The 16663-nt window shown below is 50.5% G+C and overlaps 2 protein-coding genes across 2 annotated transcripts in view; one reads left to right on the top strand and one right to left on the bottom strand.

Moving 5' to 3' along the window:
* Window positions 1-1792: 1792 nt before the first annotated feature.
* Window positions 1793-6649, bottom strand: NAIF1 (nuclear apoptosis inducing factor 1). Its single transcript, XM_007101795.4, has 2 exons — window positions 5923-6649; window positions 1793-4274 (listed from the first exon to the last, which is right to left on the bottom strand). The coding sequence occupies exons 1-2, from the start codon at window positions 6431-6433 to the stop codon at window positions 3802-3804; spliced, it is 984 nt and encodes a 327-aa protein (XP_007101857.1). The 5' UTR covers window positions 6434-6649; the 3' UTR covers window positions 1793-3801.
* An 898-nt stretch (window positions 6650-7547) lies between these two features.
* LOC102988208 (calcium-binding mitochondrial carrier protein SCaMC-2) overlaps window positions 7548-16663 on the top strand; it is a 30985-nt gene continuing 21869 nt past the window's right edge. Inside the window, exons 1-2 of the mRNA XM_055082074.1 lie at window positions 7548-7776; window positions 7981-8108. Of these exons, the coding sequence (XP_054938049.1) occupies window positions 7641-7776; window positions 7981-8108 (264 nt within the window). The 5' untranslated portion in view covers window positions 7548-7640. The remainder of the gene's footprint in view (window positions 7777-7980; window positions 8109-16663) is intronic.

Raw genomic sequence — 16663 nt, 5'->3', positions numbered from 1 at the left:
TTTTTTTTGGCTGGGCTGCGCTGCATGCAGGACCTTAGTTCCCCGACTAGGGATTGAACCCGTGCCCCCTGCAGTGGAAGCGCAGAGTCTTCACCACTGGACCGCCAGGGAAGTCCTCATGATCCCCATTTTAGAACTGAGAAAACCGAGGCCCAGAAAACTTCAGAGATGCGGTGAATAAGGGGTGGAGCCGATCTCGGACCCAAACCTGCCTGATCACAGGGTCTCTCCACACGGAAGCACTGAGACTTTCATCAAAAATGTAAAAAGTTTTGGGACTTTCCCGGTGGCCCAAGGGTTAAGACTCCGCGCTTCCACTGCACGGGGTGCGGGTCCATCCCTGGTTGGGGAACTAAGATTCCACATGTCACGCGGCACGGGGAAAAAAAAAAGTAAAAGGTTTCAATACCTGAAGTAGCAAGCTTTAGTGGCTTGGAGGATTTCACTTACACAAAACTCCACATTTCAGGAAGGATTCCAAATAAATCACCCCCGTATAAGTGACCATTCTCCACCAGCACCATTGAGGTGCAGTGGGTTTAATTCTGTTAAACCACGCTTTTCCCTATTATATGAATAAGTGCAAAGCCTACAAAGGGTAGAAGTGACTGTGTTCCCTTTCAAGTGCCAGGAAGAACAATAACACAAGCTGTCTCCTGGGCTTTCTCATCTGACCTAGAAACTCAAGATCAGGCTCAAATCATCTCTAAGTGATTTCACATCTCACCCGCAGCAGGGTCAGAGTAGTAAAAGTTAAGAACAGCGGTTAGGGGCTTCCCTGGTGGCGCAGTGGTTAAGAATCCGCTTGCCAATGCAGGGGACATGGGTTCGAGCCCCGGCCCGGGAAGATCCCACATGCTGCGGAGCAACTAAGCCCGTGCGCCACAACTACTGAGCCTGCGCTCTAGAGCTCGCGTGCCACAACTACTGAGCCCGCGTGCCACAGCTAGCGAAGCCCACGTGCCTAGAGCCCGTGCTCCGCAACGAGAGAAGCCATCGCGATGAGAAGCCCACGCACCGCAACGGAGAGTAGCCCCCGCTCATCGCAACCAGAGAAACCCCGGGCACAGCAACAAAGACCCAACGCAGCCAAAAATAAAAATTAAAAAACTAAAAAAAAAGAAGAGCGGTTAAAGAGATGGGCCACCCCAGGGTGTAAGATAGCTGTGCGACTTTAGGCAAATTGTTCAACCTCTCTGATCCTCAGTGGCCTTATCTGTCAACTGAGAACAGCATTAGTACCTAATTCATGGGGCTGTTGCAAGAAGTCAATAAGGTAATGCCTATAACGCTTGGGCTCGGTAACTGTCAGTTTTTACTATCACTAAATATTGGAGAGAGTGATAACTGTGTCCAGAAAGACTGGGCTCCCTCCAGAATGAAGGCCAATCTCAAGTGAGAATCTCTGCTTAGCAGGACTGCTCAACGGTTGAACAGAAACTCCTGAGAACCAGCCCTCCCTGGTGCATTATCCTGATTCCAGCTGAGTTTGTCTTCCAGTCTCTGAGCCAAAGTTCTTAACCTTCAGAAAATATCAGAATCACCCAGAGAACTTGTTTACCATGCATATTCTTAGAGCTCTCCCTCCAGGAGTCTCTTCTAGGTTTTAGATGAGGCCAGGGATTGGTTATATTAAAAACACCCCATGTAATTCTCATCCAGAGTTTGAGACACTGCTCTAACCCAGGGATAGGCAACCTTTTCCGGAAAGGGCCAGAGAGTAAATACTTTGGGCTTGTGGGCCAGATGCTCTGTCACAACTATTTAACGCTGCTTTTGTAGCAGAAAAACAGCCAGACATTAAGCAGAAGAAGGGGTATGGCTGTGTTCCGGTAAAACTTTATTTACAAAGACAGGTGGGGGGGCGGGATTTGACCTGTGAGCTCCTGCTCTCTGCCAGCCCCTATCTCTTCTATATATAACCAATGAAGACACCGACATGTATATCAAAAAAAGTGATATTTCTTTAATTTAAAATTATGATCTGGAAAGAACCAGTCAGTTGAAGCGATCCAAGCTTCCTCTTTATACCCAGTTGGAACAGACACAATACTGGCTCAGATTGCCAACCCCAGAGAAAAACCAAACCAAGCTGCAAACCCTCAGGAAGTCCCCGAAGCTACCTTGATGGGGCCATCAGGCTCCATGGAGGGAGGGCACCCAGGCTGCCAGGGGCTGCTGCTTTCCAGCCACACTGAGAAGACCTTCCTTCTGCCACCCAACTCCCTCACCAGCCTGATTCCTCTCCACTGCTCTGCAGCTGGCACTGCACATGTCCCCCGCAGAGAGGGTGGTGGTAAAGCAGTCACCTCCCAACCATCTTTGGGGGCATCTTCCCGTAGCTGCAACAGTGGAGCTGAGCGATTCTTAACGTGCCCAGAAGGGCAGCACCTTTGTTGTTTAGCTGAGATCTGGAGCCTTGAGTTGTAACCATCGGTCACGTGTGGCCAAGGCCTCCGCAGCAAAATGGCAAACTTGGGAAATGATCGGGAAAGATGCAAGGGTCTCGGTAATTGATGGCGATTCTGAAAATGAAACGGACAAATGCCATCCGGGTAAAGTCCTTACAAATGGGGAGGAAGCATCAAGACAGAACAGGCAACACCACCTCTTTCGGCACTCCGAGGTCGGTCTGCTTTTCCCCGAGCACAGAAGTCCAAGGTCCCACTTCTTAGGTCAGTTTCAACTCTCCCACTGCATACGTTCAGGGCCAATCAGGCCTTCAGAGTCACCTAACCAGTCAGTGGGCGTCTCACAAGAACACAAGGCGCTGAATACTGTGAGAAGGGAGTCCAGGGTGTGAGGCTGAGCAGGCTGTTTTCTGCACTGAGTTTTGGAAATGCACAGTCAGTAGAGAGGAAAGGAGGAAGGGCATGGCCAGAGCTGCCCTCGGAAGCCTTCCCAGAGGTGTTCATGAACAGAATAAATACAACTGGCTTTGCAGCAAGCCTTCTGGAAGAAGCCAACAGGTCGCCTCAGACCCACTGCAGTGGGGCAATAAGTCAAATTTACAGCACCCAAAGCCTGATGCTTGACCTGAGTCAAAAGCTGTTGGGACAAACCACCAAAGGGCTGCCTGGGGACGCAGTGGAAGACCAGATGGCGACCAGGCTGTCCCCACCACACACAGAATTCCTGAGCCCGAAGGGCTGCAGCCTGGGTGTTCTTCGGCAGGGGCAGCCCAGGCCGCTAACAGGGCCCCTGCTGTGCCCGGGTGCAGTGGGGTGGGGGGACAGCACGGCACGAACTAGAGTCCCCTGAGAACTGAGGCACAGTGAGAAGGAGAAAAGGGTGGGGTTTCCTCCTCAGGCCCAGCTGTCACTCTGCCTGCCAAGGGGCGGAAGAAGATATTTTTGTGCTACTGCCAGCACCACTGATGTTATCTTACTCCAAAGGATGGCACCTGGGTGGGGGGCGGGTATCTTCGCACAGACCCCCAAGCTGTGAGATCGTCCCCAGTGAGGGCCGACAGTTGTCCTAGTCCCAAGTCTGGGTCATGTCACAAGCCCTGGCTCATGACAACATGGGTCCCATCACCAGCACCTGACCCCCACCTATCCAATCTTCAGGTTCTTAGCAGGACAGCTCAAGGGGTAGGGGGAAGAGAGTTTGGGTCCCAGGAACCCAACAAATTCTTCTTCCCAGTCTCCTTCATTTCTCGGAAACAGGGGACCCCTAAACGTCTATCAGACTGGGAGCCGCCCACACGGCCAGGCCTAGACTGAGGCCAACCACACAACCCGCTTACAAGACCACGTGGTGTCATCCATTCACAGCAGAAGGCTGGCTCGAGCCCTGCCCTCACTGGATGATGCTGTCTGGCTGCCCATTCTGGGCCACCTGTCCAGGGTCGGAGGCAGTGGCGGGGTTGGGCATGCTGCTCTGCAGGTAGCGGCGGAAATCTTTGATCATGGGCCGCAGGACCTGGATGAGGACACTCAGGGCCGCCTGGGTGCCCTCCATGGCCTGAGCCTGGCGCTCTTGGGCGCAGGCCTGCACCTCCTGGGAGCGACGGATCATCTGTAGCAGGTCATTCTGCTGCTCCAGGTGCTGGGCAATCTCCTTCACGTGCAGGTTGGTGACCCGCTGCTCCTGGATCAGCTTGGCTGAGTTGAGGGCTATGCGGCTCTTGAGCGCCTGCGGCTTGACTGAGGTGTCGGCATGCTGGGCCATCATCTCCACGGGGGCCTCCGCTGGCAGGGGTGGCGGGGCCTCGGCCGTGCAGTACTCTACCACTCCCTCCTCCAGCGTGTGATAGGCGGTCTCTGCGGGGACTGTGGGGAAGAAAGAGCAAAGGCAGTGGCAGGTCACCTTCTAGAAAGAGTGAGGCTGGCCATGTGGGGTGGGGAGGAGGCCATTAAGCCCACCCCTGGCTTTATAGCCTTTCATATATAAATCTAGAATCGAAGGGGTTTAGAATCTTCATCTACTTAATAACCAAAGGGCCAGCCCCAGATCTGGCAAAAGCAAAGATGCTAATAGTAAGACTAGCAAAAAATGTAGAGTGCCTACTATGTGCTAACCCTTTGCACTCATTAGCTCCATGAATCCTCATAATGACACCAAGAGGGAGATACTGTCACATTCATTTTCAGAGAGAAGGAGGTAGACTCAGAGACATGGAATGACTTGCCTAAGGTCAGCTGATTCACCAGGTCCAGGAAGAAATGCAGGTCTCTCCCAATACCAGAGTCCAATGTGTTCATAATCACCCCACTGAGCTGCTTCTGGCTAATAAAGGCGGGGCCACATGCTCCCCGAAGTGCCCCACTGGTCCAGCCTCCTTGAGTGCTTTCTTGACTTCCATGTCTTTTACAGCCAAGCAGAAAAGGAGGCGGGAGTGGGAAGGCAGTAGCTAAAGTGCCCAATAAATGCCTGTCTCCTTGACCACCTTGGTCAATGGAATACCTCAAGGTCCTTCCTCTTCCAGAACAGCAACTGATTTAGACCAGTGTTTGATCCCCTCTCCCACCTCCATATCCTTGAGAAAGATGACACTGTGGGGTTATGGCGCTCACACACGCACACCCCCAATTCCCCCAAGCCCCATTGAGAATCACTGATGGAAACAGTTCCCAGCCCATCACAAAGAGCACTTAACCGTCATTGGTGCAAACCTTTATCTGAACTAAAAAGTCCAACCAACCCGTTTCGTTGTCATCCATAGCCGAGAACCTTTGAAGCCATCCTAGCTGGGCTGTTTGGGCCTCCAAGCATGTGGGAAAGGTCAGTCTTCTCCACCCTTGAATGCCAACATCCACTGTGTGCCCCCAACCCCACCAGGAAGCCCCCTTTCTCTTCTGAGTCCTTAGGTTATCCCAACTGACAGTGCAGTTATTCATATATTCGTCTCATCTGTCCTACTAGTATATAACCGGCCTATCTCTTAGACACCTTGGTAATCCCAGTGCCGAGCCCAGGGTTTGGCACAGAATTGCCCTAATGGTTGATGAGTGAACAGAAGAGTAGATGAACACCTGGAACCATGAGGTTCCTCAGCAGTGCCTGATGAATGTTCACCACACTGAAAACCAGAATGTCTTTTTCCAGACTCGATGTCCACCTGCCTATTCATTCAACAAGTATGTCCTGACTGCCTACTAGGTGCTAGGCCCTGTGTTAAGTCCTGTGGAGATATAAACATGGTCTCTGTCTTCAAGGACCACACAGTTCAGTCATGGACATGAATGGTGGCAAAACAGTGGAGAGCAAGCCAGCCCGTCAGAAGTCCAGACTGCGTGCTGAGGAAGTCCCAGAGAGAACAGGATCACTTCTGTCTGGGGATCTCTTGGAAGGCCTCATGGTCTTCCAAGACTCCCATCTGACCTTTGACCCTTGGCAGCCAACCTTCCCTGGGCTGCCCCAGCTCTTGCTGGCCCTTCCCATTTAGGCACGCCGGACTGGGTGGGAGAGGTCACTCACTCTGTGTCAGGGTGACCGTGGCTGCGGCTGCAGTAGCCGTGGGTCCAAGGGCCACGGGGTGGATCTCTGTGGTACTGGGCAGGCTGATGATGGTGGCCTCACCCAGCAGGTTGCAGATGCGCTGCTGCATGGGGGTGAGCAGTACGGGGGCTACAGCTGGGCCACCAGCGCCACTGCCACCACCTGTCCCAGGCCCACCGGTTCCGTCTTCCTCAGTGGGCCCTGGGGCCTCGCCACCCTCCACAGCCGCCCGGACCTGGGCAACCTTGCGACGGACCTCGGTCTTGAGGTCAGACCACTTCTTCTTGACCTCAGGCAGCTCCCTGCGGCAGGTGGCCACGGCATTGACCCTCCTCAGGATGCCATGCCATGCTGCGCTCTTGGCAGCCAGAGGGACCCCAGCGTTGAAGTGGTTCACCAGCAGGTGCTTCTTCAGTTCCAACTCCTCCACGATGATCTCCACCTCTCGCTCAGAAAAGTTCATCTTCCTTTTCTTGGCTGGGACGGCCATGGCCTCACCCCACCTTGCTTTTTAAAGAAACTATAATCCCCTAACTGCCCCAATTCCCCTTCTCGCCTTCCTCAGCCTTGCTCCTCACCCACGCCCCCCTACAGGGGATAGGCCGGCCTTGTCCAAGGCCAAGTACCAGGCCTTTGGTAACCCCCCTTGCTACGCAAAGTGCGTAGGGCCCAGCCCCGACCGGCCCAGCTGCTGCCAGCCAGCTGCGTAATGGCTTCCTGAATCTGCCTCTTCCGCCGGGATGTGCGGAGATCCGCCCACTTCCCCTCTTCCCGCCTCCCAGCCCTTCTCCAGGGGGACCCGCCCTCCCGGTTGGTCGCGGCTCAGATATCACGTCGATCACTGGTTCTTTCGACCTGTCGCTCAGTTAAAGAGCATGCCTACTTACTGGAATTGGCCTGATCATTGGTCTAAAGGTGTGTCTGTCGCTACAGAGCGCTCCACCCAACCTAGCCTTTACTCACTTCCATTGGAAAGTTGTCCTGTCGTTCAATCATCAGTATTACGACTTTTACGCCGTTAAATTCAGCTATTTTATTGGTGGTTTTAGGGAGTTAGATGACCAAAACCCGGCTTCCTGAGGATTTCTAGTGCTTTCGGTCTTGAGCCGTTAGCCAGTTAATTTTCAGTTCCACCCAATGGCGCAAACTCTGCCTTGCAACCGCAGCTCACAATTGCTCCTCACGCAAATCCTACTTCCCACCGGAGATTGCGATCTCTCCTTACACGACGGCCCCTCCCATCCTTACGATTTCGCCGTCTAAACAGCGTTTCTCAATGGAAATAGGACGCGGGGCCTTCCGCCTGCCAATCACATGACTTATGCCTATCGCACCGTGATTTCCTCTCTCCAGCCCGGCTCAGCCAATCCCCGCCTCCCTCAGTTTGAATGGCCTCAGGCTGAGCCGAAATCGCCCCGCCCTCTCCATTGATTCGGGTAGTCAAGGCCTGAGTGGGCAGTCCTCGGTGGGAGGTTCCGCCCCTCCGGGTGGCCCTCCGGGTGGCCCTCCGGGTCTGTGACTGGTCGGCGTCGTGCCTGGGGGCGTGGCCATCCGGGCGGCGCGCGGCGGGGCGGGGCTCCCGGAAGCTGCCCATCCCGCCAGCTTGCCGGCACCTCGGAGCCCGCGCGAGTGGACTGAGGACACCGGCGTGTCTTCCGCGCTCTCCCCGCCGGCCCGTCACCCCTGCCTCGCGCCCGATGGTGAGCAGTGTGTTGTGCCGCTGCGTGGCTTCCCCGCCTCCGGACGCCGCCGCCACCGCCTCCTCGTCCACCTCATCGCCGGCGTCCGTGGACCCTTGCGGCGGCGCCGTCTGCGGGGGCCCGGACACCTGGAGTCCACGCTACGGCACTGAGGACACCTGCGTGTCTTCCGCGCTCTCTCCTCCGGCCCGTCACCCCTGCCTCGCGCCCGATGGTGAGCAGTGTGTTGTGCCGCTGCATGGCTTCCCCGCTGCCAACGCCGCAGCCACCAGCTAGTCGTCCGCCTCATCGCCGGCGTCCGTGGACCCTTGTGGCGGCGCCGTCTGCGGGGGCCCAGACCACCGGCTGCGCCTTTGGAGCCTTTTCCAGACTCTCGACGTCAACCGCGACGGCGGCCTGTGTGTCAACGACCTGGCCGTGGGACTTCGGCGCCTGGGACTGCACCGCACAGAGGGCGAGCTCCAGGTAGGCACCACGCACCGTCTGCATGGGCGGGGAGGGGACCCCTTCGCGCCCCCGCACCTCCGGGAGGTCCAGGTGACAGGTCTGGTCTGCACGACCGGCTTCTTTGGCAGTACCTTGGAGATTGGCAGGCTTGGTGGACGGCCTCTCGGACTGAATGGGACCTCCTGAGTGACAGACGGACACCCCATTTATGCCCTGTGGGGAGTAGAGCTCCTTCTTGGCCTCTGTGGGCGCTAGGGCCAGGGGGAAAGGCTCTCCCTGGGTACAGGTGGGCACCTTCTGGGCATTCTGATGGTAGAAAAGCCCCTTTTTTGCTGGGGCTTTCCCCAAAGTAGAAGGCCAAGTCTCGAGAGTCCGGCTTATGTCACCTTCTGACCTCAGGACTAAGCTTTGATGCTCTCCTCTACCCATCATTAATGCTTTCATCCATCCTCCTCCAGGAGCACCCCTCCCTCCCCTCTCGTTTCCATGCCAGTGGTGGGCCCTAATCTGGTTCCTCTCAGAAGCATGTGGGAGTTGGAAAAAATGGGAACTGAGGTTTCAGGCAGATCGTGACATGTGGGTGGTGAGAACTGACAGTTCTCCTGGGTTAGACTCATCCCCATTGACATGCCTATCCAGAAAATGGGATCGTGATCTCTTACAGGGTTGCAGATTAGAATGAAAGAATCCAGGGGAAAATTCTTCGTAAAAGTGAAAGTGTGGCCCACCTAGGAGGGGATTTTTTTCCCCTTGTCCTGGAGTGGGCACCTGGCCAAGGGGGACGAGGGGACAGAGATGTGCTGCTGTCCTTTCTGTATAAAAACCTCAAGCAGAGGCTGTTTCTTCCCCTTCTGTCTCTCATGGTATGTTTTCCTATCTGACTTTGTAGCGGTAGCTCCTCTTTTCCAAGTATTTTATTTATTGTGGCTTAGCCTGATTTATAACCTGGAGGAAGACTACTGAGTATTTTAAGTAAATTGTTTCTCTTCTAAGTTAGTTCCTTTGGTCCATTTGTTCATACCACAATTACAGAATCTCATAGCTAAGTGTGAAAAACATTTTTGGTAAAACGCCAGTGAGTTAATCAAATTAGTTTGTTGGGTAGGTGTAAGTAAAATTTTTAACTCATGTCCAGAATATCTTGGATCAACATCCAAGCTATTTAACCTAGATAAGCCTAGGAAGACCAAGGTTAACACTGTGCAAGGTAGAATCATTGGGTTAAGTCCAACAGGCTTAGAGACAAGTTTTTTTTTAAGTCGTTTCAAGTGAGTTTTACACAAAATGGTGTTGTGAGCTGGCTATTTTCCAATCCATAACTGATGAATAAGTTACTTGGAAACATAGGATGGCTGAACTCAGAGGGTCTGTGTCTTATGGGCTTAGGGAGGTGTGGGCCTAGGAGAGCCTTTCTGCTTTTATGAACCTACCCACCTGGCATATGCCACCAGGAGCATGGAGGGCTCTTGGCTACGGGAGTGTATTCAGTGTTTATACCATGCTTTGTGCCTCACCTGGAGTCACAGTGTTTTTTCAGTTCATGGCACATCTGATATCGATCCTAATCCATTTTTTTGGCAGTAAATTTCTAAGGGCAAATAAGGAGAAAGTGATCATTTTTCTTTCCAGTATTGAAAGGAAACCTTTTAGATTAGCCAAAGGGAGCCTAGCCCATCAGGGTCACGTTGGCTCTAAAATCTTTAACTCTGTGACTAAGTTCTACCCTCTGAAACAATTCTTTTTTATCCTTTCGGTGTATGGCTTTAGTATGGACTACTTCTACTTTCAGTTTATGAATGTGAAATTATACAGCTTTGAGAGATTGGGAATGATCCATTTTATTTGTTTATTACCTGTGGCAGCGCACAGGCTAGTCTGTGGCGAATGGTTTAAGTATTAGAGAGAGAACGTGCCTTTTTGTGAATAGCTGGGCAACAGGAAGACACCCTGCCTCACAACCCCATACCACTTCCTGTTGCAATAGTATCGGTATTAGCTACATGCAGAAAAAGTAGTGCTGCAGTTTTGCAGAAGTAGCAAAGGCAAAAGAGAATTTGGGGGCCCTTCAGTTCAAAATGGGTTATCTGCCGTGGGAATAGGCATTGAAAAACACAACATCGAACTTCGGTAGCTGCTTCCTATAACCCACAGGACCAGTCTGAGGTGCTAGGGTTTGCACAGGAGTCAGCTGTGAGGGCTTATCAGTGGGTGATGGGTGAACCAAGGCCTTGTGACTACACAAAGCCTCCCACTAGCTAACCACCACTGGGTCAAGTTTTCTTTAGAAAAGAACCAGCGATTTTTGGCATCTGCCTTTTGTTTCAGAAGAAATTGGGACAGTCGAGAAAAATTTACTTAAAATGGCAGTGGGCAGAGAAACCAATGGCAGCCAGCCAGAGAGATTTTCTTCGTAAAGGCCATGTGAGCAAGAAGCCTGTCCTGGGACAAAAGAAGGGAAGAGTTTATTAAAGACAGAAGAAAGATGATGACAGCGGTAGCAACTTAGGAGAGGAGACTTCAGCTAGAGCTAATTATAGCATTGCCTATTTAAGGTATTTTCGTGTGACCAAACAACGTCTCTGTCTGAAAACAAATTTAAAACATAGGTTAGAACTCAGGCAGCCAATCAGGGAAAGAACACAAGCTGTGTTACATGTCAGCAGTTGTTCCTTCAGCTGAGGCTTGTGGGGCTCTCCTAAGGGGCTGGTGTTTGATGCAGGTGAGGATTCTAGAAGATGGAGGGGTTGAGGTTGCATAGGCGCCGTCTAGTTTGAGCCTCACAAACTGGGCTTTGGGGAGAACTTGAGGAGCAATCCTTTTAGAACTACATCTGTTATTCCCAAAATAGGTTTCAGGATTATCCAGAGATTATCCTGTCAAAAATGAGAATCTGCCCTGCCCTAATTCTCTCCTTGACCAGAGCAGTGTACAGGAGGCAGTCTCTGTTGACCTGAAATAATCGAATGGAAGGAAGGTCATTAATATCAAGTTGGTATTTGCTTAATCAGACGGTACTGTTGAACTCTATACCTTTTCAGTGTTTGGCCATTTGTGGGGCAGGTATTTGCATAAGTAGCTGGACTTAGGTAAGACAGTCTACAGAAAAAGAGCCTTTTCCGTAGAAAAGGGGCAGACGTAATTTGGTGTAATAGAATGACACGTTAGAAAAAGAAAAATGCTCTTTGCAGACTGGATTGAGTTCACCTATTAAACTGATTGTGTTGTACTGTAAAATTCCTGGCTTGGAGGAATTATCATCACGTCAACTAGAGGATATTTTTAAAAATTAGTTGATATCTGGACTTCCCTGGTGGTCCAGTGGGTAAGACTCCACACTCCCAATGCAGGGGGCCCGGGTTCGATCCCTGGTCAGGGAACTAGATCCCGCCTGCATGCCGCAACGAAAAGATCCCGCATACTGCAGCTAAGAAGTCTGCATGCCGCCACGAGGATCCCACATGCCGCAGCTACGACCCGGCTCGACCAAAATAACTAATAAATAAATATGTTTTTAAAAAATTAGTTGATATCTGGAAAGGTGGAGCCAAGTACCCTGATCCTAAGACTGAGTAATAAATAAGAATATACCAGAGTGGGCCTGATCTGGACCTTCGGTGGGTGAATTCCTTTGATGTTCAAAGAGCCATCGATTGTTGAAGCCTCACAGAAACCACAGGGAAATGAGAAGAACAAATATTTTGCTGGTATTCATTTCTAGTCCAGCTGAGTACACAGCCGCGGGATGAATTCAGTGAACAAAACTGTACTCAGAGAGGACTAGTCTCATTAAACTAAATCTGAGCAGACTTTTCATTTGTTAACCATTTCTTCTACCAGTGTGAATTTGGCAGAACCGAAGAATTTAGTCTCGGACAGGTCACTGGCCATCATAGGCCAGCCTCCCACCCAGTGTGGGAGGCATTCCTCCTGTGGCATCCTTCACAGAGGGTCACCCGGCCCATTCCTTTGTGGACCTCGCCGGGGCCCTTGTGAGTTCTCTCTTAGATCAGACTGAAGTCCGTCTGCTTGCATCTGCTACCCATTTGCCCCAAGGGTACCTTCAGGAACAGCCCAGAAACGTGATCCAAGGGTCCTTGAAAACAGCTGTCTTATCTGAAAACAGCTCTCCTCCTTAGATTTCACCCTGCACTTCTTCCATGGTATGCTGTCCACACCCCATGGTCCCTTCCCTGAGGCAGTGTGCTCTGGAGTTAAGACTACAGATTTTCCCTGGAAACATTACACGAAGTGAAGGAAGCCAGTCACAAAAGACCATATATATTACATGATCCATTTTCTATGGATCTACGCATCAAAAGTCCAGAATAGGGAAAGCCGTAGAGACAGAAAGTAAATTAATGGTTGCCTAGGCCTGGGAGCAGAGGGGAACGGAGAGCTAGGAAGGGGATAACTAATAATAGGTCTGGGGTTTCTTTTTGGGGGTGGGGTTCTTTTTTTTTTTTTTTTTTTTTTAATTTATTCATTTTATTTATTTATTTTCGGCCGTGTTGGGTCTTTGTTGCTGCGTGCGGGCTTTTCTCTAGTTGCGGCGAGCGGGGGGGCTGCCCTTCATTGCGGTGCGTGGGCTTCTCATCGTGGTGGCGTCTCTTGTTGCGGAGCACGGGCTCTAGGCCCGCGGGCTTCAGTAGTTGCAGCACGCGGGCTTCCGTAGTTGTGGCGCACGGGCTTAGTTGCTCCGCGGCATGTGGGATCTTCCCGGACCAGGGCTTGAACCCGTGTCCCCTGCATTGGCAGGCGGATTCTTAACCACTGTGCCACCAGGGAAGCCCAAGGGTTCTTTCTGAGGTGATGAAAATGGTCTAAAATTGACCATGGTGGGGGTTGCACATATCTATGAATATACTAAAAGCCATCAAATCGTACACTCAAATGGGTGATTTGTATGGTATGCAAATTATATCTCAATAAGACTTCTTTAAATAACCCAGTACAGGCTTTGTGGTATAATATAAACCTGGGTTCAAGTATTGTCTGTGCTGCTTGCAAGCTGTGTGACCTTGAGCAAGTTACCAACCTCTCCAGGTCTTATCAGCCTCCCTATCCTGGTGGTAGGAATACCTACTTCAGTGGGTTTTTGTGGGATTGAATTAGAAGTACATAAAGAACCTGGGACAGGGTTCAATACAAAGTGACTTTTTCCCCCATCGAGTCTGAAAATAAGATGCCCACAGTTGGTCGTATCCTCTACATTTTTTTCTTAGGTAGCTAAGGTGAAAAGTGGACTAGAAGGAAGGAGAAGGTCTGGGGGATTTGGGTAATAAAGGGTGTGTCAGTAATAAAGGGTGTGTAGCACCCAGGGAGAGCACAGTCTCCTGTCAGCTGACAGGGCTGCGGAAAGCCTGGGCCCTATAGCTTTTAGGAAGATTAAAACAGAAAAAGAAAAGAAAAGAAAAAGAAACCCCAGTGGCAGGAGATTTCTAAGAAGTGGTCATGTCACTCTACACCCAATGATGTCTTTGGCCCAAATGTTTCCCTGGATGGCAATGGGCCCTCTTGAGCACCGCTCTTGTCAGCCTGTTGCCCGTTTCATAAGCCATAGATGGTCTTTTCTCAAACATAGAGTTCACTTTGAGGTTGTGAAAATGGAAGCTTCAAGTAGAGCTTAATTAAAACCTTTGGAGATTATGTCACTCACCTCGTTAGTGTGTAGAAGTGGGACTGAGGCTGGTTGAAAGCAAAGGCAGTGGCAGAACCCAGGATTTGGGCTCTGCCCAATTTAGCTCAACATACACTGCCTCCTTCCTTCCGTGGCTGGAGGTACTTAACTAATCCTTGAAACTTTGAGGCCTGGGCTTCCCTGGTGGCACAGTGGTTAAGAGTCAGCCTGCCAATGCAGGGGACACGGGTTCGATCCCTGGCCCGGGAAGATCCCACATGCCGTGGAACAACTAAGCCTGCGAGCCACAACTACTGAGCCTGCGTGCCACAACTACTGAAGCCCACATGCCTAGAGCCCGTGCTCGTGCTCCACAACAAGAGAAGCCACGACAATGAGAAGTCCGTGCACTTCAACGAAGAATAGCCCCTGCTCACCGCAACTAGAAAAGCCCACGCACAGCAACGAAGCCCCAACAGAGCCCCCCCAAAAAAAAAAATAAATAATAATAATAATAATAATAAAACTTTGAGGCCTTTATTTTCACAGTTTGTGACAAGGAAGTATCTGTGCCATGACACCAGCTGAGCGTTTTAAGACCCCCATGGTGCTCAGGAAGCAGGGCCTGAAATGATAGGTATGCTCTGGGCTATAAAAGACTCAACACAATACCTAAAAAAAGAATTTGTTGTCTTAAAGTGCGCCTTCCTTTAAAATAAATGAATAACAAAGGTAGGACAGAAGGAGCTTCTTATCTGCTTTAAACTCTTGGCCGGGAAGCTTGAAAAGGAGGTGAGTCATGGCTTATTTTCCCAGGGTCCAGGGGAAACTGGAGCTGGTGGCTGTCCCTGTTCCTGCTGCTGCTTTGTGAAGCTTTCCACATTCCATCTACCCCTGGCCTCCTGCCTCCTTTCCTCCAGCTCTCCCTCCTCCTGGGCTGGAGTCTGATGTGACTCTTCTTACCAAACACAGGGAAAACCACCTCCATTGTGTGAGAAAACTCGCAAAAAAAAAAAAAAAAAAAAAAAATTGAAATGCCAGTGATGAAAAAAAAGGGGGGAAAATAAAGGGCAGGGAATGGTTTAGATCACCCAGAATAAGCACAGAGTGTTGAATCCTTGTCTTTGGTCTGACACAGTGAAGATTCCCGTTGGTTAAAACCAACCCGCTACTGTGCCCACTTTCACCATCCTGTTGGCCTTTCCCCACCGTCGCTTCTGGTTAAATGACTTGTCCAGGGTCTTACAGAAGCACTACAGGGAGAGATTACATTATTATAAAAGCCTTTAGTGATGCATTTATGGACGTGGTTAACTTTTTTCCTGTTTTCCTTTATGTCTTGGATGTATTTTTTTTGCTAGAGTCTCTTCTTTAACCTATATAAGCAGTAAAAATAGGATCTGGTAAATAGTTCTACAGCTAAAAAATACCTTTTCTGAATTGTTTCTAAGTGCTGACGATATAAACCAGTCATTCTTACACGGAATTCTCCCAGCTGCCCTTCACACCCTGAGCAGCTCTGATGTATATTTGCTGAAGGCAGCTGTCCATCCGGTGGGCTTCATGCCTGTGTCTGGGCTCTTCTCTCTGAGGTCCTCCCCCAGGACAGAGTAAGCAGCTGGTGACAGCTCCATTCTCACTCATTCAGATGATCTCAGTTTTAGAGTGCGATCCTGAAATCAGCTTTAAGAAACCACAAACATTTAGTGTTGCTTTAGTAATAAATCTGCTAGTTTGCCTTTTCACGTGGGAGCAGAGAAAGAGCGAATAAGGAAAGCGTGGCTGCCACAAGTGGGCTGAACATGTACCAGTGGTTTCGGTCCCACTGGTCAATTTTGGGTTGGTTGGGAAATTCTGATCATTTAAGGTGATTGGGTGTTTACATGCCGGCCTCGATACCATATTCTCCCCCTGCCCCCCTTGGCATCTATCTAATCTGAAAGGAGAATCAGGCTCCTGTAAGAGCAGAAAAAGAAGAGAAATTATGCTGTGTTTCTACGTGGTCTCTTGTTTCTACAGATCTTTAATTTACGTGCTACATCTCAAAATCCTATACTTAAAATCAGGTTAATTTTGTACACCCCTAACTTTCTTTTATTTTTTTAAAATTTATTAATTTAATTTATTTATTATTTTTGGCTGCCTTTGGTCTTCGTTGCTGCGCGCGGGCTTTCTCTAGTTGTGGCGAGCGGGGGCTACTCTTCGTTGTGGTGCGTGGGCTTCTCATTGCAGTAGCTTCTCTTGTTGCAGAGCACGGGCTCTAGGCGCATGGGCTTCAGTAGTTGTGGCCCGCGGGCTCTAGAGCACAGGCTCAGTAGTTGTGGCGCACGGGCTTAGTTGCTCCGCGGCATGTGGGATCTTCCCAGACCAGGGCTCGAACCTCTGTTCCTTGCATTGGCAGGCGGATTCTTAACCACTACGCCACCAGGGAAGCCCCTAACTTTCTTTCAGAGAAAAGAAAAAGACATCTTTGTTAGCAGGCATTGACCTTGAACTTGGGACCTCAATGGAGACTGGCTTTTCACCAGGAATAAATAAGCGTCCAAGAGACTGTTTTCTCTGTGGTGCACTTCTCTCTTCCACAGTCACAGGAGTCCCCTTCAGGGAGTTTTGACCAAAGCTAGATTTTCTAGTTTTACTTCCTAAAATGGAAATAGATTAGGGGATTTCACCTTTTTCATTACTGCAGTTTTGTCGTCTTCGGTGCCAAATGAGGCTGGTGCCTGGCTCCTCTTCATTGTCTAATTGTGGGCTGAGTCGAGGGCATGAGGCTGTTTAATAGTCCTGCCTGACATTCTGAAACCCCTGCTGCCATGGGATGGCACAGGACAGCACCCAGGATCTAAGTGTTTAAATTCTCCGGTTGACTCATTTCAGAGAAGGATAGTCACCTGCCACAGTGGTGCCTTTGAAATAACAAATCGTTATTACCAACGTATAAAGAGATCCTTCAAAC

This window comes from Physeter macrocephalus, unplaced genomic scaffold (assembly GCF_002837175.3).
Source record: "Physeter macrocephalus isolate SW-GA unplaced genomic scaffold, ASM283717v5 random_10, whole genome shotgun sequence".
Classification (NCBI taxonomy): Eukaryota; Metazoa; Chordata; class Mammalia; order Artiodactyla; family Physeteridae; genus Physeter; species Physeter macrocephalus.
This window is presented reverse-complemented; position numbering and strand designations above follow the sequence as displayed.